Raw genomic sequence first — 27,444 nt, 5'->3', positions numbered from 1 at the left:
TTAGACGGCATGTTTCTGCTTTAAATTTGTAATGTGTATTTTGTTCTTTTTAATTTAATTTTGTATTTCATAAAAATTTCTGTATATAACCTTAGTTTAGTTGCACTGTAACACTTTTACTTTTTCATATTTAAATAACCCATTAATTATTTTTAAGTAAATTTAAATGGATAAACGATTTGCTGTTAGCATTTATCAACGTCAATCTCATTTTAAGTCAAATTATATTTATACATTTAGTTGAATGAGGTCTGCGCATACGCATTGAGCATCGAACGGATGCATCGATATCTAATCAATTTTCGAATGAGTCAAACAAATTCGTATACTTATTTAACTTAAAATGCATACATTTAATGTTAAATGTTATTATTATTATTTAATTTATTATTCAGTATAAAAAATGCTTTATCAAATATCATCAAATGCACATCGATTTTTTTATATAAAAATATGTTATTCTTCCCCTCCTAATAGACGTGACCGATTTTGTTGAAAGTTATGTATGTAATTATAGGTTCACCTATTGGTGGCGGTGTTGTCGACATCCAGATTTTTTTCGTAACAATTTTTTTATGCCATACAAAAGAAACATATTAATAGCTAATTTTATATAAAAAATATGGTTACATATAAAAATATTTTTTTTATAATTATATATAGCAAAGGTTAATAAACTCATAAAAAATGGATGTTAAATCTTAATAAAAAGCTTTTATGGCCGAATTTAAAATATTATGAAAAGAAAACAAATGTCTATTCCATATTAAACGTACTATTAAATTGATGTTAAACGAATAAATGTCATTATATTAGTTATGTAATTCGATTAATTTGATTGTTTTGGCGTTTTTGATTTAGTTTAAGTTTTACAATGAAATAAAATAAATTAAATTAGTATATTAATTTTTAAAATGCGAATTGCGACCGATTTTTATCATTGTGTTTAATTATGTAAGATTTAATCCTCACAAACGGTATATTAGACTCAAACACAATAATCATATACTATTAAACGTAAGGTAATTTGTATCGAAATTGTCCTAGCAAATCTCACGGGATGTGTAAAGGTATCGGAGACGGTGAAACTACGATCAAGCATTGTAAAAAAATAATAAATTATGCAAACTTGTGTGCAGGTCTTACTTATATAAAATGGTACTTAAAATTCAAATTCAATGATCAGACTCAATCATAATCAATCAATCAATACCATTCTTTATCAATAATATAATAATAATTTTAATGCAATTATTTCAATTTTGAAAATTCAAGTTCTACATTTTCTAGTATAGTTTTTCCGGAATTTGTCTGCGGGAGATCACAATCAGAATTTTGCTTTTCATATCAATGAATAAACATCAAATACTTTGTCAATAATTAAAAACTTTATCATATAAATTCCACGAATATTTCCAACCTAAGGCAGTCATTAATAATGTAAACAAAATCAAATTAAGAGATAAATAAAACATAAAAATATCTTATAAGCATCGTATGTAAACATTAATCAAGACTAATGAACTGTTACATTGCTAATATCCTAGTTTAATGATATCAAGGCAGGTGTCCTTCCTCAAGTCGGCCGCAGTACTTGAACAATAAAATGAACTCGAATAGCGCTCTTGAATCTCTTGACACACATTTAGTAAAACAGAAATGACTTCAGCTGTTATAGAAACGTTATCGTGTAACATTGAAAATTTACAAAACTATCATTAGTGAATAACTGAAACGATACATCGTAATTGGATATAGACGTCTTAAAGCATTACATCGGAATATCATCTCGTATCTGGTTCATACGAATTAATTCAATGGAACGTTATGCTATTATCGACCCATTCCTTTTGAACTTAAAGATGATACTCGTTTGAACGTCTTTAACGGCTAGCACTGAACGTCAGTTTGAATAAAATTTGTGGTCGCGATTCAAATTCGCACGCGATTTTCTAGTAATTTCACAATCGCTTTGAATACGAGCTAGGATTAACAAGATGGTAATAAATTGTTTTAAAAAAAAGTTTATACTCGCAAGGCATATCTTAAAGGCCAAATTGGAAAACGAGATTTCTCTCATTGCCATCTTTGGGATTCGACTACTCCGCGCTTGTATTTCAACTCTGAATGATCGAATTTATTTGTCTTGCGTGTCTGTTGCGTTGTTACCTACTTAAATTAGAGTTATGGGATGTGGTACTTCTTAAATCATTGACTTAACATTTTGAAGCAATTTGCGTATAGTATATTCATTTATATTTAAAAAGTTCTTTTACTTTTTTTTAAATTATACTGAGGAATTACTCATACTAGATTATCGGTAGCGGCTTCGCCCGTCTAAACTATACCTATACATGTCTACTTACTTACTTTAATTTTTTTAATATGATTTTTTATTGTTGTAATCACAAATAATTGATTCCCAATATTATTTTCTCAAATGGTATTTCCAAAAACGTTTCCATAAAAAGAAATTTATAAACATCATACTCTGAATCATAAGGCTAGATGAACTGTGATGAAAAACGATCACATTATTCTTCTTTCTTTCATTCTTTAATTTTGTTAAACGTTGTATTTTATAAGTAGCAGCCTTTGAATGTCATACTGCTGGGCTAAGCTCTTTGGGAAGGTTTGAAGCTTATTCCTCCACGCTGTTCCAATGCGTGTTGGCGATACTCATGTGGCACAATTTTAACACAAATTAAGCACATGAAAATACAGCGGCGCTTGCCTGTGTTTTAGCCCGCTATCTTCGGATAATATTCTTTTGTTCTTAAAACTGGGTCATCTCAGTTCTTTGTACATATAATTAAAATGATGATACCAATCATGCTTGTCATTCTCATAAGCCACTAAGAAACCACGAATAAGTTATATATTTATAGACGTAACATTAAAAAATCATGATTTATATTTATTATAATCTAATCTATGTATATAAATCTAGATAGAAATAAATTACCGCGATTTGTTAGTTTCTGACAGTTACATATTAGATAGTAAGTAAACATTCCTATGTTCTATAACACTAGCAATACACGCGGCTTGGTGATAACCATGCAAATAAAATATAATTAGTTTGTTTCGAATGCAGTTACGGATAAGATAAAACATACTTTCACGGTTTAAAATTTAATTGGTTTGTTCTTATTTTATTTTAATTAATTATTTAGAAACAGTAAAAGCATATGAATGTCCCACTGCTGGGCTAAGGCCTCCTCTCCCTTTTTGAGAAGGTTTGGAGCTTATACCACAACGCTGCTCTAATGCGGATTGCAGAACAATGGCAGAATTTCAGTGAAATTCGACACATGCAAGTTTCCTCACGATGTTTTCCTTCACCGTAAAGCACGAGATGAATTATAATAAGCCGAGATGGCCCAGTGGTAAGAACGCGTGAATCTTAACCGATTATAGTAGTTTCAAACGGGCAAGCACTACTGCATTTTCATGCGCTTAATTTCTTATTTATACACTAATTGTAAATTAAAATAAAATTCAAATAAACAGATGCTAATAAGCAAATATGGATTTTAGGCAATAATCAACCGTATAAGAATTTATATAACTAATTACTATATATAAGATACATTGAAAACAAACTCATTTATTAGTTTAAAAGATGAAATAAACTCAAAACAGTGCACTGTTTTTTTTTTTAAGAACAATAGTACATATATATACATATATATAATCTGTTCTGTTAAGTATTTCTATTTCTTACGATGAACCCATTTACATTTTGATAGAGTTCAGTTTTGTAATACATTAAATTATAGTCATTACTAACTTGTCAAAATATTTTAGATAAGAGAAATATGTATGTGTATGTCTTGCTTTGAAAAATTGTCGGCGTTTATGGATCAACCGCATTTGATACTGTTAAGGTAATTCGGGGTAATATATGCGGTTCGCCAAAGATGGCCGATCGAAATACATATCCAAAAGATTCCTAATTTGAAAATTTAAAGTTGATTCTGTATATAAATTTATCAATTCCATTTTACGTAATTTTTCCGTTGTATAAGTTTAAAATTAACTTTTTAAATCGAACAGTATAATTTCATAAAAAAGCATTAAAATTATTATCTTGTAAGAATAATCAATGTGTAAATTTTAAATTAAAATCGAACGTGACAATTCAAAAATCAAACTTTCACTACTTAAATCAGCTAAAATAAAAAACCCAGCTTATTAAATCCAAAAATTATACGACTGATTCGATATTATCAATACCACAACGACAGCTTGTAAACATAGAGATAAAAATACCTTAAAAGGAAACAGTTCATGCAAATGAGGTAAACACACGTTCGTCGCTTGCAACTATAAAACGTCCCAAATACAATAAAAATTGAAACCTGTTTACGTTCCTAGCATACGGGTTAGATGTCGTAACGATAAAGAATAATCGGGTAAGGTTATCTCGTCGCCTTGAACCAACACTTTTGACAATATTTTTTTAAACTGCTAATATATGCTAATTAAATGCCAAGGGAGTTTATCTAGATCGCTTAGTAGCTCTGATGTCCCTCTTCGTCAAGCTTACGAGACACCACGTTAATTAATTCAATAAATACATTACATTGAGCCTAAATGTTATATTAATCGCATATTCTACTGCCAAATAAGATTTAAACATTAGTAGCTAAGCATATTATGAAATTGGATATGATAAAATCTCATTTGCGCCAAAAATTAACATGATATTGATCTATCACGATCATTGTAACTATAAAAATTATTAGAGAAATAATAATACTACTACAGTATTATTATACTGGGAGGTTTATTTCTAATGAAAATCCTTACAGCAACAAGATTGTGCTGATAGACGACACTATAGATAATTTTTAAAATAGAGAAAGAGGCAGTCGTCTCAACATAACGCAAAGCAAAGACATATTTTTAGAATACCTAAATAACCATTTTAATGGAACCACCATGTTAAGGCAGTAATTACAAGTAATCTTTTATATTGGACTATAAATTTAGCTGTGAATAAAGGACACTGTTGCTAAAACTGTTCTATATTTAAACTATTCGAATACTAATGAAGGTTTTAAAATTCATGGTGTATTTCACGCTTTTATCACTTTTGGGTAATAGCAAGTAAATAGCATTCGCGCTACGAATTTTAATTAGTGATTAACATGTGACTTATACGTTTTTATCGTAAAAATAGCATAATTGACCAATTTGGGTAATAAAACTACCAAAACACCTAGAGAATTCAAACGATCAATGACAGTTTATTTCATTTGTGTAAGATGGTTCCAGAATGATCCAGAATGGTCTCTCGAAGACTCCGTAGAAATAATAAGAATAGGTTATATTTAATTACAATCAATTGACTTTATTTAGCGTTTATAATCATGATTATGTATTATATTATCGATAAATTCAATTTTATAATTGTTATATATATCTGAATTCAGGAGTTTAATTGCATAATTAACAATATAAATAAAACTAGAAAGTAAATACGTAGTAATTATAGTAAAAAGTACTTGGTATAGTGAATTATCTCGCGGAATAGGCCGGGAAGTATGTATTCTTTATAAACACATTTATTTACAAGTATTTCAATAAGAAAATTAAATTTTGTCTTACTACATCTATACACATCATACGTAGTAATACGTTCTAAGGTAACGTAATGTTTGTTTATTCAATGTATTTTAAGGATAAATGTTTTTATATGTAACCTTTATAAAATAATCATATAACTAACAACTACTTATCCTTATTTAATTCAATATTACATTGAGCAACTGCCATACATTTCCAAAGGATGAGTATCTAGTACATTCGCGAACATACATACATATGTCGTTTCACACTTCTGCAACAGCTCGTGTGTTCACGATCTTGAAGTTTATTCTTTCGGATGAGCGTGGTGTTGCAGCGATTTTTGTGCGACCAAAAAGCAGAGCGCTATTTGTTCGTGGCTAACGTCTCATTAGAGTTAGTCTAAATTCGCGGAGCAAATCTGGTGCGCGAAATTAATGTAAGCGCACCTTTATATTTTACTCCGTTCATAACTTAAAACGCTATTGTTTAAATAGTTACTAAAATAATTAGAAGTAATTCATATAATTATGTAGTAAAATTAGTGTACATAAAGAAACCAAGTACTAAGCTTGGTTCGGTTTATTAAAATATACACGTTAGAAAAACAAATGATTTTTTAAAACTAGTTCCGATGTTTTACTAAGACAATAATTTTGATTTGCAGGTCAAGTTAAATTTTAAAATATCGAATTTCAAAATCAGTTTTCACAATATTACGTACGTACAAAATTTACAAGTCGGCTCCTTTTAGATGATCGTTAAACGCATAGCAGTCTGTTGTTTTTATGAGTCAATTAAAATCCTTTAGTAACATAAAAGTAATACTATAAAAGTTATTTAATACATTACTTAAGACGTTAAAGTTAATTTTATTATATTCAACGAAAACTTTACAGCTCGTGAGATAAGGACCATGAAATGATACTTCGCTTGTGATTTTTGATATTTCAGAGATGTGTACACTTACGAAACAGCAATTATAATGTTAAGTGGTCATCAGCGCCCATAGACATTGGCGATGTAAGAAATATTAACCACTCTATACATCGCCAATGCGCCACCAACCTTGGGAACGAAGATGTTATGTTTTTTATGATGTAGTTACACTGGCTCAGTCACCCTTTAAACCAAAACGAAACAATTTAGCGGTAGAATATCCGAGTGGGTACTTGGGTGCCACCTAACCAGACAGCTTTGCACAAAACCCTACCACCTAGTAAATAAAGATAATTTACATTATAAACTATACTTAGTATAATTCTTAAATGATTTTAATAATATTTTATTAATTTAACGTTAAGTTACATTAAATATTTATGCATAATATGTTTGTTGAAACTCTACGGCTTATATATTATAATATATGGGTTAATGGGATTAACAAATAGATTTTTTTCCTTAGTTTTCTTTTGTGTATATTAATATTGTTTTGTATGATTTCAGGGATTTAATGACAAAAAGTTTTATTTTTGAAGTGCCTGTGTTTCACGAAAACGCGATATTCAAACACCATTGTCATTTATCATTTAACTTTAGATGAAAGAATTTCCGATGCACTATATATGGCAAAAGTTTTTGCCTTATTCAACTGTATTTACTATTTTTTATTCATTTCAAAATATATAATATATATTTTAGCTATGAGACATTAAAAAAAATATTACAATCAAATCTGTCATTTGTCTCTTTAATGCTTCACGTGTTTTTAAAGCTTATTAAGCTATCAGTTATTGTTAGATTAATCGTGTAAACCGATTTAATAAAAACATTATAACATAAATAAAAAAATGTTCATGTCTGTCAACAAATGACTGACCTGGGTGGGAATCGAACCCACAACCTTCGGCGTGAAAGGCATATATCTACCAACCAAGCCAACCGGCCCGTTAAAGACAAAATAAGTGTAAGTAAAATAACTCTTGTCTGTACTGTAACTAGATCACTCACAACTCAAACCCTAACAGCAATACAAAGTATTTAAATGAAGATAAAAAGTAATATATTAACGAATACTTTTATTTAATAATAATCTTATTTATAGTCTGAATTTAAATCGGGCGAAGCTGCGGAACGCAGCAAGTAGACTACTAGGCAGTTCTGCTGTTAGGTATACAAAGTAGCCTAAGTCCTCCCTTAGGGTTCAAGCTTGCTTCATAATTATATTATTATTTCATCAAAATCGGTTCAGTCGATTAACCATGAAAGAAAAACAGACAGAGTCATTTTAGAATTTATATTATGTAGTAATATGTATTATAAAATTTTATACTATAATCTTTTTCGGAACACGCTGCAGGTTTTGCTAGGATATTCAAAGCTTTAAATAATTCATTGAATGGATTAAATACGTAACAATTTCCAAGCTGACTGACTAATGTGTGCGTCATCGTAGTTCGCAAGAGTTATCAAAGTGCACAAGAGTGTGAATACACAAAGGTGCACTCATCCGATCCTTATAGTCCTATGGAACAGCGATCCAACGGGTTTTCGAAACATGGGAGTTTTACACTGACAACTTCCTAACTTATGGCTGATATGGAGAATTTCTTGAATTTTACTTGGTGGTGGGGCTTTGTGCAAGCCCGTCTGGGTAGGTACCACTGACTCACCAGATGTTCTACCCTAAAACAGCAGTACTTAGTATCGTTGTAAAAGTACCTGTTTTATAAAAACTAAAGTTATGTAAACAGATCACACCTATTATATAGATATATATAACTTTATCATACACGTTTCATGTAAATATATATATTTATAACAATAGGCATAAAGCATTTAATTTATAATATTCCCATATGCAACGACAATCTCGTATAAATAATACGTATATAAATGACACTACATACAATTTTACTGCAAAAACAATGGTACCCTATATTATATCGGATGCTAACTGCGTAATATGAACTTGACCGGTTTATTTATCATCAATGCATAATGTTATATTCGAATTACTTGAAATTAATTAGCCGCTATATAAATGCATGTTTCCGGCCACGACTTCGCCTGCGTATCAGGGGGCACAGGAGTGATTTAGTTCTTAAATACTTATATTTTTAAGTAGTATTAAATAACAATAACGGCCTTATTTGTAAACGTTTTTTAGCGGGTATTTAGTTAAACACTGATTTCTCTCTCTCTCTCTCTCTCTCTCTCTCTCTATCATAAATTATTTTACATATAAAGAAAAGAAGAAGAAGAGAAAAACTATTAGTTAACTAATCAAACATACATTCGTAAGTTTGTTGTCAATTCTCTCAACGAAGGACACTTTTTGAACTAGTGTTAATACAGATATAGGTAGCATTTTTGATACTATGTAATGTGTATTCATACCAAATTCTAAGGACGAAGGTGATTTACTAACAATCTACTCATCTGATTTGTTATTTTTAAATAATATATATTACCATATATATCATATATATGTATTATCATCACGACTAGGATACTAGAAATATCTTTATTAGAGCATTAGTAGGAATGACGAATATAAGATAGCTTTGTCATTACTACAGAATATTTATATATTACTCCTTTAAAACAAATCTATTTTTATATAAATGTAATCATTGTTAACAGATAAAAAATGTGTATTTAATACATCACGGCCTTTGCGTATTACATTTATTTTTAGATATTTTTGTCTATTTGCAATGAGATTTAAGATATTTGTTTACAGTGTAAATTACGTAAACAAATTCTACGTTCAAAAGTCACGATTGTTGATGTAAAGTTGAATATCCGATCATTATGTGGATATCATTAAATGTAATTGAAACACAGCAAGCACACACACATACATAAATTTGTTAATGTTTAAGATTAATTAACTTCGACACCGTTTGAGAGATCACCATGACAAATGACATATATATGTATTTTTTAGGGATGTTTTTATACTATATACATTGTTGTAATTCACCGCTAGATAGCGCTACAGCGCATCAATTTTTATAACAATCAAGCGATCGCCATAACAATTGAGCACGGAGAACATTTAAGCGCAAGACGGCATTGCAACGCATGCCCTGGCATGCGTTGCAATACCTGTATTAACTAATAAAATATATGATAAAATCTATTACACTACATTTGATACGGAATCAAAAGTCATAAAACTAAAGCAATTACTTTTCTGTCATGTTTTCCCTTGGTTTCCTATAATTTTAATTACATCTTGATATGATAAACATTTACAATTTGACATTGGACATATTGCCAATTAAATATAGCCATGTGTGTTTTATATACCATAATATTAGATTGTGAAGGTAAAACTGTGGTTCCGAGAAAATATGGGAAACTTAATGTTTATATTTTCACATTGCTAAAGAATATCAATAACACCGAAAAATAAAGACGTATATTCGTTTGTATAACTTGTTATTTTGAATTTCAAAATTCTAAATCGATAAATGTAAAACGGTTTAAATGAAATACATAATATTAAACAAACGTCTTTCTGGTGCAGAGGTTTTGTTATTAAAATATACTAATATGTTTTAATTTCATTTTGTTTTGATGTCTATTGAACTGCAAGAATAATATTGATACAGTGGAAAATATTTTTCAAGTACTGAGATAAGACAGAATTGGTACTTACGTCTCGCTTTTATCGTAGATCCGGAATGTTTGGTGAGCCAAATCTTGCAGAGACGAGCTCGTCTGGGGCTCAGCAGATATACCTTGAGCTCTCTGCTTCCTGGGAGCCCTGGAGCCTCTGGCATATTGTTGATACGGAAAAACGCTCTGCAATTTATCGAGTTGTGAGCGTAGTTCCAACATCTCCTGGTCACGTTGCTTAAGCAACGCCTCCAATTCCCTTATCCTCTCGATAAGGGGCTGCATATCATCAGTAGCCGCTGCGTTAGCAACACAATTCTCTTGATCGGAATTCATTGCACTAGGAGTCCCCATTCTACCATTTAATTCTTCTCGATATGTTTCGTCTAAGGCACGTCTATCGCCGTTGACAGTAGGCGCCACGGTAAGCGCTCCTCCACCAGTATTCACTACGGCCCTCGGCTCATCGTCAACAGCTGTTCGCTGCGACGATCCAAAGCAGAGGGTATCGAAACAGACGCGCATTCACTCGGCTACCGAGCCTTGCACCGAATCACTGAGGATTGCACTTGGTTTAATTAGTTTCACGTGTTTTGTTCACAGGCACTGAGTTCGTTTATGTTCGTAGTCACAATGTAGGGAAGTGCAGGATGTGTGTGGGTTCGTGCGTGCGAGTCGTGCGACCTGTGCGCGGCCAGACGATGTAGTGCTGATACACGATCCTACGCCGTCGTCAGCCCCGCGTGCCTCGGTGACGCCCTGCAAATTACATTTCTCATTATACTATCTGCTATTTGTCAAAATAAATATTGTTTAATTATTTTTACATAACTGTTATCTATCTAAATAATTAGATTACCCAATCTTTTTTCAAACATTCTTTTATTTATCGCACGTTGCTATAGCTTTACAGAGCCTAAAAACAAATGTATACAATTTTGATAAAGATCTTTAATTTATATTATTTTGATAAAACATAACAAAGTTCACGTTTTAATTATTATTTAATGCATTCGAAAAATATTATTATAAATTAAGATAAATAAGTTGATTCAATTAATTCACATGAAAATGGCTTGTTAATAAACGAAGTATTTGCTATCTTTAGAGGAACAAACGATAAGGAATCGTCTAATTTCATAAAAAAAAATTATTTGGAAGTTTATCCGTGACGACGTTACAAAACTATATAGCAAATCTCTAAAGTGTGTATGATGTATTATTTGACAAGATTTATCTTAGAATATTATGTAACCGAGATACGGAGGTCAAGAAAATATTTTATATCCGTCAAAACATATCAAGCGAAACCATTGACTAGGTATAATGAAACTTGACATCATTTGTTTTATTCTGAATCAACATATACGTTATGTTTATCACTAAAATAAAACAATAAAAACGATATATCGTTTTAATAACTTTAATGGAATTACGTACGCTCTTAGTAAGATAATATCTTAATGCTATGTCTTGTTTAAGACCTGATTATGTACTAAGAAGTCTTAGCTGGGCTATTTGGATTCAAATACTAATTTGAATTCGAGAAATTATATATGTAAGGTTCTAATAGAGATGTCCTACTAATACGTCCTAACGATACCTACCATAACCGTAAAACAAGGTTTTTTTAATACATTTTTAGGGTATCAAAAATATATTTTCACTTTAATTAGTAATGCATGCGAAGGATAATACAGCTCTCGAAAGTATAAGAACTGTCGGTGGTAAGCTATCCACCCACTCACCATTCTATACAAATAGTATTATATTTCTATGTTTCGGTTTAAGGTAAACCAGTGTAATTACAGACATGAGAGAAATATAAGAAATGGTTTGTATTTCGTACATTGCTGTAGATATGGGAATTGGTAGCCGCTAACTAAAGGAATATAAAAAATAATTTTTGCACCCAGCAACCAGCAGTGAATGAATACAGGTTGAAATTATGATAGCGATGATGATCTAAGAGTATGTATATATTGTATGTATATTTGAGCTTTTTGCATGTCATTCTAAAATCAGATTATTTTTCAGAAACTATTAATACCGATCTTTTGTTTGATGAAGTGATTTGATATTTACTATCAATATGATAACATATTTGTGTTAAGAGAGAATTGATCACCTGATTTAAAATTGCGTATGACCACATGATGCTGACAATCTAATCTTCGAAATTCGAATTGACGACTGCGAACGATATGTCATATCAGAGAACAAGTCCAGACTGGGCTGAATAACGAAGGACCTTCTACGTAATTATTTATAAAAAAGTAAATAATTAAATTTACCAACAATATCAAAAGTTTTCAACACCTAGTAAATGATATTAAATTTTAATTATAGTGTTTTGACATTAAACGATATCGTTTTAATATAGTTTTATTTTTATTTTTATTTTACAATACTTTATTTTGCCTTATACTTCAACTTATATTACATGCTGACAACAACTTGTCAATGCCCAACTGTTGTGCAAATAATCAGTCCCCTGTGTTTCGAAAGACGAGAATTATGGAGATTATATACATATGATTATTAAATAATAATCTTCTAAATGTTGATTATTACGGTCAAATGAACAGATTGAAAAATGGGATTTATTATTAGGCATTAAATGTACCGGGTTATGTAATCTATAAGTATCTCTTATCAATTACAACATATTTCCGAAATTTAAATATACACTTCGACTTCAAAATTAGCATAAGTTATCACTTACGGTTCAAAGTCAGTATTGTATTCATTTCAAGATTCATTTACTACGCAATAACAACAGTATACACTTAGGGGAATGAGGTTTTTTTTTATAATTAAGAATAGCTTCATTCAACTGTACAAACAAAAAGACGAACTTTATAGAAAATAACTCGAAGGTGATAAGGCACTCGGCCAATAATAACGAATATATTTTCATTGCCACTATAGTGTATTACCGATTAAATATAGATTATAAATCACGTACATTCTGTAACCCGAACAAGGCGGACTTTTACGTCAATGTCTAAAATATTTTATTCCAATTCCATAACTTTCGAGATATGCTCTAAAGTCTCAAAATTCGTTATGCTAACTACTCTGAATCATACTCTAAATGCGAAAGGTTATATAAAATGTGTATTCCGCGATGAAATTTTACTTGTTTTGGCTTTGTTCAAGCCCACTAACATTCATCATCTATTATACAGCCAAAAAGCAGATGTCTAGTGAGCGATGCATTGTCGGTATATGGAATGTCACTTGAAAGTGTCATGTATATAGCGTGTGGTAGTGGTCACCAGTGACGTAATTAATTTTTTTGGGCTCCAAGACAAAATTTGGAAGGGGAGAAACACAAGTTATCGTTTATACCAGACGTGGTAACGAATTGAGCTTAGAGAACCATACAATCATTTCTCTTTGTCCTCGTAAAAATAATATAGCTTAATATGTGTGTGAGGAATTAAATTGCCTGCAGAATATTTTTTTCTTGCGGTTTCTTATCGATTATAATAAACTATATTGTATAAAGTAGTCATTTGGGACTCGCTCAGCCTCCATGCTGCCGCATTGGTTGCATTGGCTGCTACGCTACTTGTGGTTACCACTTACCATCAAGTGGAAAGAAGATAAAAAGGAAAATAAATTAATAAGAAGCTATTCGATTCACCTCGTCACGTTTATTATGTCGCAGAACATAACATAGGGTTACCGTTTATAGTAAAACATTTTTTATATTCTACTTTGGTAATTTTATATTAAACTAACTATACTGCGCCCGTGGTTGTTAGGTCACGTGATGTTATATAGCTTTCTACCTTTAATAAATGGGCTATAAAACGCTGAAACCTTTGACCTAAAATGTCTATCTTCGATAGTAAGTAAATTTTTAAGTGAAATTAAAGTACCTTGCATCGAATTATTATGCTAATTATAACCTTACACTACATTAAAAAGTGGGTGTTTCTGATGATAGGTATTTCATTACGAGTTTTAAATATCTCATATGCACACAATTGCTAAAACATATAAGATGAAACAAAGGTCAATGGTGTGAAGGTTACTTAATCGTAATACGAATGGTTGAAGTCAGTGTCAGGTTTGTCAGTGTTGTCATGTGAAGAAGTGTCAGGTTTAAATTATATATATTTTATGTTAAAAGTTATCGTTTTCGCTTCATAAGGCAGCCACTGAAAAACCAGCGTTGTCACAATCTAGCCGAGTTGTAGCCAATTTGTTGCGTCAGATTACTTTGTAACATTAAATAAAGATTTTATTATAAACTAGCTCTATACCCACGGCTCTGCTCACGTTGTTAATCTGGTTTGTTAAATGCCAATTTCTATAGCTCTTTCTTTAAAAATCCTTCCTTAATGCTAACCTACATTTTTTTTATATACCGGGAAAGCAAATGACTACTCCACCTGATGGTAGGTGGTAGTGGAGTCCAAACGCGACGACGGCCAGTACAGTCGGGAAGAATGTTCTGCACTAGCCGCCCCCGCCTTGCCGGCCCGCAAGATGCCTCTTGACGCCAAGTTTTAAGGAACCCAGGTTGTAAGATTCTAGATTCTGTCTGAAGTCTAGATTCTTTATCGCATAACTGAGTGGTGCCAAATTTCTTCGTGTGCAATGGAATTGATGTTACAGTTAGGCGGTGACATCGAGAGCCAGCATGCGTAGACATGTGAAGGAAAGGGGAAGCAGGAATGAGGGAGTATAATTCCTCAGTGCACTCGCCGTGATACATTCTATAGCAAGTAATACTGTGTAAAAGGAACCCGTATATAATTGCATTGAGCAGGAATCAGTAGTTTGAACTGTGCGTTGATATGACAGTCAATCAGTTAGATATGTATATAAATTATACAGATTATCGCCTTTCGTATTTTTTTTTTAATTTTATAGTGATTTTTTTTTCACATTTCGACTCCTATATTTTAAAGTTATGTGGTTTTCAGGATATAATCTAACTATTAATTTATATTTAATTTTAATAAATTTCTTACTTTCATTTCAATTTAAATTTTTACAAGTTAAAATATGATTAATAATGGCGTTAATTTTTTTACGATTTTAAACACATATTTATTATTCAGCGAAATACTATTTACAAGTCAAGGATAAGTTATTCTTTTATATTTACAAAGATCTTATAGAAATCCACATATTCGTTATCTTACTCAATTTCACATTTAGTAATAAAACTTCAAAGAACAGTGAGATAAATAAAAATCTTAAAAGGTAAATTTTTCCACAAAGATAAAGAATAATGACTATTACATTATTTTGAATCGTATACAAAATTTTCAAGTCCTTCATCACAGAAAGATCACAGATAAATAATATCACCGAGATATCAGACAGAGGTTATTTTTCATGAGTACACACAATGTATTTGTTTTTATTTTAGAGAGATCTGAGACGATAATCGTTAGAACGCGTCAATTTTAACCGATGATAGCTCAAACCCAGGCACCACAGAATTTACATCGGAAATAAAACATCGTGAAGAAACATGCTTGTCTCTAATTTCAATGAAACTCTGCCACATTTTTTTTATAGTATAGGCAGGCGGACGAGCATATGGGCCACCTGATGGTAAGTGGTCATTACCGTCCATAGACATTGGTGACGTAAGAAATTCTAACCACTCCTTATATCGCCTATGTGCCACCAACCTTGGGAACTAAGATGTTATGTCCCTTGTGCCTGTAATTACACTGGCTCACTCACCCTTCAAACCGGAACACTACAATACCAATTACTGCTATTTTGCGGTAGAATATCTGATGAATGGCTGGTGTCTACCCAGACGGGCTTGCACAAAGCCCTACCAGTAGTAGAACCACCACATGTGCATAAACCCGCATTGGAGCAGCGTGGTGGAATAAGCTCCACACCTTCTCCTCAAAAGGACTCCTTAGCCAAGCAGTGGGTTATTTACATTCTGTTATTTTACAAATTAGAGATACAAAAACTAATGAGTAAGTGAAGTGGTTTATACCTTGTCAATGTTGCCTCATAACTATTAAAGTTTAGATGGCAATGACTGTTGGAGTCTACAAGTCTCGAATAAAACATTCGAAAAACAGACCATTCATACGCAATTATACATTTATGTCAATGAAATAATACATGAACTTTGTAATGTTTGCATAAAAAATTAAGGACAAAAGTCGCATGTGCAATTTAACGAAATTAACTTAATTGGAGTGAAAAATTGTTGACACGAAAAGATCCATTAAAGAAATCGCTTTTGATATACGATTTTTTTATCAAGATATATGTCATATTATCGAAACACGCTATAAAAACATTCCATGAATGAAGAAAATATATTTATAGCATCGGTTAATATGTAAATTTGATGCGAGAATTTGTCTTACGTTACCACAAAACGTATTTTATTTAAAATCAATGGCGTCCACATTCATTAAGGAAATTAACTAAGTATAATAAGTATTATTATATAATAGTATATATATATAGTATAAGACAGCGACATTTGATTTTCATTTTTATCATAACGATATAAGATCTAAAATAAGTTAAAGCTGCTTTAATTATTATTCATAGTGAGGTATAATGTTTGTAGAATTAAGTTATGAATGAATTTCATATTGTACCTACTTATAAAGTTCGAAACAATTTAATCTATACATATAATTACTGTAACCAGGCCGTATCTGTATATTTAATATTTTTAAAAAGATAATCGTGGAGTGCCTTTTTAGAGTACACATATTTTTTTTTTTAAATTAATAAAACAACACATTAAATACTTTTTAATTCAAAAATATTTCTAGTCACATCTACGCGAATCATTGTTCCATTTATATTCGAAATTCAAAAATGCAATTTGTTATCTATTAAGAAATATATTTGGTGATATTTAAATACATATAATTTTTTTATTTTAATTCGGAATGATTTACTTTTCGTTGTCGTTCATTAGCAAATTAATTACTAAACAGTTTTAGACGTGTACATTTAAAATGCATATGCATAATCTTTACATTACAAAAGTCATTAGAATCAATGTTGATTAAAACTTGTTCTGGTTAATGTTAAAATTAATATATAACATTAATCATTGCTTTTAATTGTGATGAAAAACTTTAAATAATTAATAAGTATATATTTTATTCATTATATAATTTGCATTTTAAACTGTAATGTTTACACAGATAAATTAGACATACATGACAACATAACGCAATGATTTATTGCTTATTTAGATATTTAAGATTTGTTTAAAATCGAATTACATTAAATATTTACCTTAATGAACACATCTAATATAAATGATACAATAAATTTAAAATTTGAAGGCTTCCGTCCGGCTTCGGCTTCCATTAAAGTTGGCGGCGAATTATAACATAGTTTTTATTTATATCTATAAATAGAATTCAGATTATTTTATTATAGGATTGCAAACAGTGTCATATTCACATGACATCAAGAATTATTAAAAAAAACTAATTTTTAAATTAGTTAAATCTTAACTTATTTAAATTATGTCGTCTTATACGCAGGGTATATCGATACTCACTAAAGTAAAAAATTTGAATTATTTTTTATAATTTTAATGTTTTTTTTTTAATAAAAATTAGTTTAACTACATGATTGAAGTTAAAACACAATACTAAAAAAATATTATATTATTATTTACGTATGTATATTTTAATTTCCATTTTAATTTCCAGTGGACGTTCTAAATAGGGACCAGCCAACTGCGCAGGAGATATTGTGCACAATTGTGTTTGCACACATATGTAGTTGGAGTAATTATACTTCACAGTTTATCCAAAGGGAGAGGAATAAGGCACCACCGAAAAACCAGTGCAGCACCAACGGCAACACTTTATGTGCTCTCCGAGGCACAAGAGTGTAAATTCGCTAACTAACGCCTATTAACTTTAATTAGCTCGACTTGGGACCTGTCATATTATTCAAAGCCGTACAAGCGTACTAGACAAGACAGCCAAAAAATGCGCGTAATACATATATTATTTTTATTACACTAGCAACGAAACTAAGTTATCTTATAGAGATAATCTCTCTGTATGACATGTACAAGAATAATAAAAAAAATATCGTTGTTTATGGTAAAGGAAAAAAATACAAACAATTTGACGAATGGAAACGTAAATGTCAGTATGTGGTATAAACCGAAATTTATTTAAAATATTCGAGTCGTTTCCGAGAAGTCTAAATGATAGCAATTATTTAAGTAGATTTAAATGGGTGCGGAATCTTGATGGTTTTGTACAAGTTATTTTATGTATATACTTATACCTAATTTATATATATATATATATATATATATATATATATATATATATATATATATGTGCAGGTTTTTAAAGGAGATATATTTTTATCTTATTCATTTATTTGGAATCCAGCAGCGTTTTAATAGTACAGAGTACAATGTTGAAATATAATAAAGAATTTTAGCTTATATGTAGTTTGATTAATGTCTTATCAACAAAAAAAAATTTTACATACTTTATTTGGATTACCACAATATCCTTGTTGCACTATAAATACTAATATAATGTCAAATATTCTTTTAACCAGTTCAATTTTTATATAAAATAATATAAACGCAATATTATTTATAGTTTTATTTTCATACTTATACACATAATACACATATTAATGTAATTGTTTGTTGTTTCATTAAACTACTAAATTTCTTGCTAGACAATTACCATACAAATATTCATCCCTGATTTTACCCCCTTAGGGCACAATTAAATTACATATACCTTATGTTAAACTTTATATTTCATAAAATTTAGTCCATCAGTATTCTGTCAGAACGAACTCGAAACTCACCGCAGAAAACTGTCGTAAAATGTCAGAAATTGATATGCCACATTAACCATAATAATTATAAACTTTCAAGAGTACACGCATCAAAATAGTATATCACCATAAGCCAACATTTCACGGGTGTATAATGAAGTGAGTTCTCAAAGCAATGAAATTTTGGATTTCAAATTCGATATGGTATAACTTATTTGTTACAGCGGCTGTCATTTGACAAGATGTCGATATTGGTAATGATTTTGGCCATATGCCAAAATATCCTCGTCGGACTATAATTTATTAACTTGACTGCTGTATATGACTAAAAAATGAATACATTTATACGAAGTCATTTGACGAATGTGGTATTTTTTGAATAAACTTAGATTATTCAACAAAAAAAGGCAAATCCGGCGAAAAGGCCTTTTTATGCTTATATATTAATTTATGCAATCTATATAACGTCTAGTCGAGGTCATTTCAATTAACTGCTATTAGAAGCGCAAATATATGTGAAACATTATTTTATACATATTATATATTTAAAATGTTAATAGGCAAAAAGAACGTTTAAAAACTCATTATATTTAAAACGTTATAATTTAACGATTAAATTCGGTCGACTTTTAATTGAAACGATATACCTAAACCCCATTAAACATGTTCATTCAAAATTCTATTATATATTTTTCAAACAGCTTATATACATACATATTTTCTTATTTTTATAGAATAGGAAGGCGGACGAACATATGGGCCACCTGATGGTAAGTGGTCACCAACGCCCTTAGACATTGGCACTGTAAGAAATGTCAACCATCGCTTACATAGCCAATGCGCCACCAACCTTGGGAACTAAGATGTTATGTCCCTTGTGCCTGTAATTACACTGGCTCACTCACCCTTCAAACCGGAACACAACAATATCAGGTACTGCTGTTTTGCGGTAGAATATCTGATGAGTGGGTGGTACCAACCCAGACGATCTTGCTCAAAGCCCTACCACCATTGAAATATAACTATTACGAATGTATATACTTATTTAATAAGTCATTTGAAGCATAACTCAAGACATGATTTAGAATGCTTTCGAATTTCAAATTGGTTTACATTAAATCAGTTTTTTCATAGGTAATTTCATAACTAAGCATACACATTTCATAAAGGTTAGCAACAAAATGACATCGGATTGGCTAAAAAGTATTCGCACTGCAACATTATTGGTGATTGAATTTATAGTTCACTTTCCTCGACTAAATACTAAAGCAGTATAAATATACTGGTGGTAGGGCTTTGTGCAAGCTCGTCTGGGTAGGTACCACCCACTCATCAGATATTCTACCGCAAAACAGCAGTACTTAAGTAAGTATATTTACACATCGGTAAAGACAGTACAGTAACAGCCTGTTAATGTCCCACTGCTGGGCTAAGGCCTCCTCTCCCTTTTGAGGAGAAGGTTTGGAGCTTATTCCACCACGCTGCTCCAATGCTTGCTGGTAGAATACACATGTGGCATAATATCAATGAAATTAGACACATGCATGTTTCCTCACGATGTTTTCCTTCACCGTCAAGCACGAGATCAATTATAAACACAAATTAAGCACATGAAAATTCAGTGGTGCTTGCCCGGGTTTGAACCAACGATCATCTATGCCCCAAATGACTAAAAAGAATGTAGTTTTTGATGTTATTAATTTGAAAAATTCGTCTAAATAGAAATTTATACACAAACGACTTTGGAGCATCTTAGCAATAATTTACGATCTATTTAAAAAACATAACATTAATCGCATAGACAATAATTTGAATTAATTTTTGGCGATGCTATTTATATTGTACCCAATTAGTTACTGGATTATGTTATAAAATAAAAACTTGATTTATAGTTTAACAAATACTATAAAAAAATTGGTATGCAAATATTTGAAAAAATACGCATATATCTCAAGGTTAGTCGTCGGCTATTAGTGAAAAATAAAATTAAAATATAAATTGGTTTCGAAATCATTATTTACTCCTAAAATATCAGTGAGGTGAATGACACGTATGTACATACATTCACTGTTTCTCTCAAACATAGACGAAGATACGCACACACAAACTTTTCTGAGAAGATTTTTCAAAAATAGCCTCTGAAAAATATGAGATACTCTATCATAACCTGTCGATTAAAGGATTTTATGTAATAAACACAGATGAATAAGTTAGCGAATCAATAAAAGTTTGCTAAATAAATATCTTATAGTGTCAAACCACACTGCAAGATGAAATGAATGGGATAAAACGAATGATCTTCAATATAATGACGTCATATAATGAAACATTTCCGAGAATTTGCCAGATATATATTCCTTGGAAATATCTAGAACACAAGTCCGTATATAAATATATATAAATCTATGGATTTGTAGTCACACGTTATTTAATCCTTAACGAGACCTCAACAGCGCGTGTACTGCATACATTGAACACATGTTATATTGTTTAGTACTTGTTTTTATCATTTAAGTAGGAGTAAGTTGAGAATAGACAATTTATAATTAAATGATTATTATTTATTTGTACAAATAAATAAAATTGAAGTGTCTGTTATTTATAACTGCCTCTTGGAAGATAATAGGGCTATTGTAAATTATCAAAACTTCTGTTTGACCACAGAGAGCATTTTTTCATCATTTCAGGCAAATGGGCCATCTGATGGTAAGTGGACATGGGCACTAAAAAAATATTAAACATCACTTACTTCGTCGACGCGCCGCCAACCTTGGGAACTAATGTTATGGTACCTGTAGTCACACTGGCTTACTAATCCTTCAGACCGGAGCAAAACAATACTAATTATGATCCGTTTGGCGATAGAATATATTGTAATGAGTAGTACTATCTACTCAGACAAGTTTGCCCAAAGCTTTACAACCAAGTGTATATATGATATTTATTTTACAAAATAAATGAATTATTATAAAGATCAAACACACATACCATTCCGTTATAATACAGAAGACTGTCGTTGAACCAATTACGAAGCATAAGCAACCACTTGAAGCTAATAAACTTCAATGTTTATTTTTACAATACCAGCTTGAGCTATTTATAGATTGGTCTCAATTTGTTTCAATTCAACAGGGCTTGGATTGTATGTACAATTATGTTATTTACGATTACATATGTTTGTGTGTTTAGAATCGAACATAATTAATCTTTATAGGATGGCGGGTATTTAACAATTCAATAGAAAGCGGCGTGGGTTTGAGAAATGATAGAATTGTTAGCAAAATTAACATATGAAATTAGCGTTTTGTACGGGAGGAATATATAACATATAATTATATATAATTCAATTATTTTTTTGTAAAATATTATTTAACATTGTATACATAAGAAAATATATGAAACTAAGATATTATTTTCATACATTATTTTTTTAGGAATCTGCATAGATATCTAGGTGAAATATATAGATGATTTTAAAAAAATGTTAAGTTAAATGAGCCATCCAACCAACAAAATTATCTAAAAAAACAGCCATCAAACGATTATAAGTTTTTTTCTCTTATGTGGTTGCATATCTGTACCTTTTGAATGATGAAAACACATCTGGATTACTTTGAATAATCATTTGTTTCCAAACAATATTATCAATATGGTTTAATAACATAAACTATTCCAATTTCGTTAAAAATTGAAAAAATATTTAAAAAATATTTTTAGAAAATACAGACAACAGAGTGATATGCGACATTGACTATAATAATTATAACATTTATATGATACACGCATCAAAATAGCGTATCACTAAGACGGTTTTCAACATTTCACGAGTGACATACGAAGTTAGTTCTTCATTACTGTTTGATAGTTTGAAACAAATTAGACGCTTCCGTAGAGATGCAGTCATTAAATAATTGAACAAACCAACTTCAGACCTGGAGCAACTTGTATGAGCATTCAGGGCGTCCAATTCAGGGAATATGTTAGGGCTAACAGTCAGCAGTAAGTTATATATAATCGTTTAATATAACAGAATAAGGAAACAGAGGCTAATGTAAGAGATGAATTATAAACATTAATTAAGCACATGAAAATTCAGTGGTGCTTGCCCGGGTTTGAACCCACGATCATCGGTTAAGGTTCACGCGTTCTTACCACTAGGCCATTTTGGATTAATTTAAGCCAAAAATCGTCTATATATATTCATATACACATATAATATTATATATTGGAAATTTATTAATTTCCCAATTAATGGTTTCAAAAATATGTTTATAAGATTCTTCAGTGACATTTGAGTCATTGTATTTAGTATCAATATGTTCGTCACGAACCTACCACCGTTATGGAATGTCGGTTTTACTGAGAATAACCAATAAGACCTCAGTTGATTTACTTATAAGAATTCGCCTTTGCTATTGGTAAAATAGTAATTAATTTCAAAAGAGATTATGGTTAGGTTATTTGTGTTTATAATTCATCTCGTGCTTGACGGTGAAGGAAAACATCGTGAGGAAACCTGCATGTGTCTAATTTCATTGAAATCTGCCACATGTGTATTCTACCAACCCGCATTGGAGCAGCGTGGTGGAATAAGCTCCAAAACCTTCTCCTCAAAAGGGAGAGGAGACCTTAGCTCAGCAGTGGGACATTTTGACAACAGGCTGTTACTGATTACTGATATGGTTAGGTTAAAATATTACATAATGTTATATGTATAGTTTTATAAATCTAATATTGCGTTGCCAAATGTCTAGTATAAAGGCTAGTATCCCTGTGACAAACATTGAAAAGAAGCATATTTTTTAAATTACATGTAAATGTAATTTAAAAAATAGTTTGATGCTTATACATTACAAGCATGCTAGTGACATCGATTGTATTGACCTTTTCACTTATGTAATGTTCTATATACAATGCTCTATAAACAATAAAATAAAAATATTCAACACTAAAATACAAAATAAAGATTTAGCCTTATTACTAAAACAGCAAATCATCTTACAAGAAAAAAATAACTTGTTCCATTGCATGCGAAATGCTGAATATTTTAATTAGATCTCGAAAAAAGATATGATCTTTTTATATATTTAAATTAAGTTGTACAATTGACAACCCTAAGCATGTCTGTCAAGGTATGCTGTTAAAAATGCGATCGTAACAGATAATACCGAGTAATCGATGATAACTCGCTATTCCGATCGCTTTTTCTCAACATTAGCCTATTTTAGGCATGTTAATTTGACCTTTTAAATTTACATTTCATCTGGAATCTCAATACATATTTATATCCATATACAGATTAAAAAAAAAACTTGACGTGTGTTTACACTGACATAATTAAATTAACTTGTTTTCATGAAATTAGAGTGATTTTATTTAACTTGTGTTTGTTAAATAAAATTTTCAATAATACTTAATATTTATGAATAAAAAATGTGTGCATATAAACTTACCGAATTAAATATCTGTTCTAAAATTCAAATTTGTTTTGGCTGTGCGTTGATAGTTAGTAAGGACAATCGATTTTATAAGAAGATTTCTAGAAGAGTTATAACGAAATACCTTTCAAATAACCTGTGAAACAATCTGATCATTTGTTTAAATGAATTAATTTCTGTTGACAGTAAATTTCTTCCAGCAATCGGTGTTGAATTGGACTGTATTTTGAATAAAATATCACCTCCAGTCCCAGTGGATTATGCACAGAAGCTTCCATTTGTTTAACTTATTTAATTAAAATAAAAATCTACTAGCATGTCTATTACAAAAACTCCTAATGAACTCTCCAATGAAATTTGTGTTAGAAGTGGGGACGATAATAATCCGAGGAGTCAGGATCGAACATGCTCCTTTTACATGTTAATAATAGTTCTCCAGACCGATTTCGGCCACGGCGGCCAATCTCAAGAGCAATTAGCTAACTGCGCAGGACATATATAGTGCACAAGTGTGTGCGCAAACACAGGTGCATTAATTATTCCGTAACTCTCATAACCCGATGGGACGGCGATCCGACACGACCGGAAAGAGTACAGGCGCAGGACATACTTCCAATTTCCAGACTCCAGGTTGCTACTGAGAATTTTTGACAGAAACCTCAAAACTTTTTATTGGCTAGACCTGGGATTTGAGCCCAGGAACTCCGGGTCTGCCTTACTTGTAGCCACTAGACCAACGAGGCGGTCAACATTACTAGACCCGTAAACCATTATTAACGGGTACAAACAATTTAAAATGTAATCCCTATATTTACTTACATAATATTGATAAAAAAATAAATGCTTAATACGAGACGTAAAGCGATATGAGTGTCCAGTAAAGTATCAATCACATCTTTGATCCGTTTGACATTTATACAAATCAATATGGAATAATTAATATCACCTTTATCAGATCAATACAGTGTCAAGAGACAATTACAAGAATGGGGTATTGATGGCGCTGTCAACAAATGTTTTATTGCAACCGGTTTCTATTGATGTATAAATTTTATTTTCCGATGATACGGTTCTGTGCGGATCTATCTGGATGGGTACCAGTAATGGGTATCAGCAATCATAAATAATAATGTTCAATTTCTGCATGTCTATAACATATATTTAATACAAGAACACGAAATTCACTACTTATATAACAATATTATATACAAAATGTTATCTGAATAGGAACTGGTATAAGTTAAAAAAGTGTCCTTATTTGTATAGATATTTGTATAAGCTTTGTAAAATAGCATTTAAAAAAATTGAAATTATTATTATTTATACTAATATTATAAATGCTAAAGTAACTCTGTCTGTATGTCTGACCAATGAAACGATTTAAATGAAATTTGGTATGAAGTAAGCTTGGACTCTAAGGATAGACATAGGCTTTTTTTAACCTAACACCTAAAAAAACATACCCCCCCCCTTCCCCAGAGTTAGTGTTTAAGTCTTGGTTAGTGGATCACGGTACTTTGACGGTATAAGTAAAGTTCAAAAAATTTCTTCATAAATAATTTTGTCGAATACGTCCATTTAAAAAGTCCTCATATCGTATTAACAATGAAACAAAAGAATTATAGAAACATTGCGTTATATAAAGTAAGTAAAAAGATTTTAAAGGAAAGGTTAACCTGACCGGTTGATTGATAGTTCTGAATCAGGTGCCAAATGTAGCAGTAAAATGCTTTAAAATGACACTTTTAAATATAACTATTCATGAAACATTTAACATAATAAGTTATAAATTTAAATATATTTATAAACATATTACTGATGTAAGTTTAAGTATTTGGGGACGTGCGATAAATATGTCTGAAATTTTAAATTGTGTGTGTAAATTGCCTATATAATTATGTCCTCCACACCGATTTCGGCCACGCCGGCCAATTTCAAGAGATTAGCCAACTGCGCTCGATATATTATAGCGCACAAGTGTGTGCGCAAACACAGATTACCTATATATACTCATACAATATACTTAATAATTATTTACTTAGTTATCAAAATGAAAACATACATACTTTTTGTTAGGCTCTCTTAATCGCTTGACACGTGAATCGTCATAGTATAGATTTATTATATAATATCCTTCACCCTCGCTGCCTTCTTTCTGTCTAATATCTATTTATCTAATAATAAGCTATTTATCTAATAATATTTTTGGACACGGATTTTTTGTTAAGTTAAACCATTGAAGATCATTTGATAATATATTATAAAAAACAATACTTTAGACAAAGATCTATATAAAATCAATAAACTATTCTCTCTAGATGAAAAATTTACCACAGTAATACGGCTATCATTACCAAAATCAGATAGTGTTTAATAGTTCACGTAAAGTTCATCGAAATGAAGAAATAATCGTACATATCGTACATCGTATCTTCAATTTCGACGTATAATTAAATAGCGATCATATCAATACAAGTGTTTTGGGCGGCTACCAAATAAATCACATAATCATATCGATGCGAAAAAGTAAAAGTAACGGCAACACGGGTGGTATGAATTTTAATTTAATTGATTTATGCTCTCTCAGAGCCATTTGTGTCCGCAAGTGGTAATTTGGCGAAATGAAAGATATTTACAATGTGACTGCGACGTTCGTTTCGCGGCGTTCTTTATGACATAAGGCGTGGCTTAATGGCTTGAATTATTATACAATAAGGAGTATTTATTTTGGTTTATATGTCTAGGTTAAATTAACCTTTATTTAGACTCGAACAATGATCTTGTAATCATTTTATTATACCGAATGATGACACGTATTTATTTATATTAAGTATTATTTTTCTGCTTTATTAAAAAGCATAATGTGTAACTGTCTGTTTTATAAACGTTGCTTAGCAGCTGCTAATAAAACACTAATTTACTCCTTCTGTCCTTATGGATTTGACACTCGAAAGAAGAAGACAGATGAAAAGTTTAGTAAGGTCTTGAATTTATAATGTAAGGTTTATTAAATAAAGACGGTCTGAAACGTAAAGAAACGATTTATATACTAAAAAGAAAAAAA

General features: G+C 30.8%; 1 protein-coding gene across 2 annotated transcripts in view; it reads right to left on the bottom strand.

The window, feature by feature from the left end:
• LOC126771824 (cGMP-dependent protein kinase, isozyme 2 forms cD4/T1/T3A/T3B) overlaps nucleotides 1-27,444 on the bottom strand; it is a 146,234-nt gene that overhangs the window by 82,591 nt on the left and 36,199 nt on the right. For both annotated transcript variants that reach the window (XM_050491932.1, XM_050491933.1), the window contains exon 2: nucleotides 10,184-10,902. In XM_050491932.1, the coding sequence (XP_050347889.1) occupies nucleotides 10,184-10,668 (485 nt within the window). In that variant the 5' untranslated portion in view covers nucleotides 10,669-10,902. The remainder of the gene's footprint in view (nucleotides 1-10,183; nucleotides 10,903-27,444) is intronic.

This window comes from Nymphalis io, chromosome 11 (assembly GCF_905147045.1).
Source record: "Nymphalis io chromosome 11, ilAglIoxx1.1, whole genome shotgun sequence".
In the NCBI taxonomy this organism is placed as follows: domain Eukaryota; kingdom Metazoa; phylum Arthropoda; class Insecta; order Lepidoptera; family Nymphalidae; genus Nymphalis; species Nymphalis io.
The sequence above is the reverse complement of the archived record's forward strand: the minus strand, read 5'-3'. Positions and strand labels throughout refer to the sequence as shown.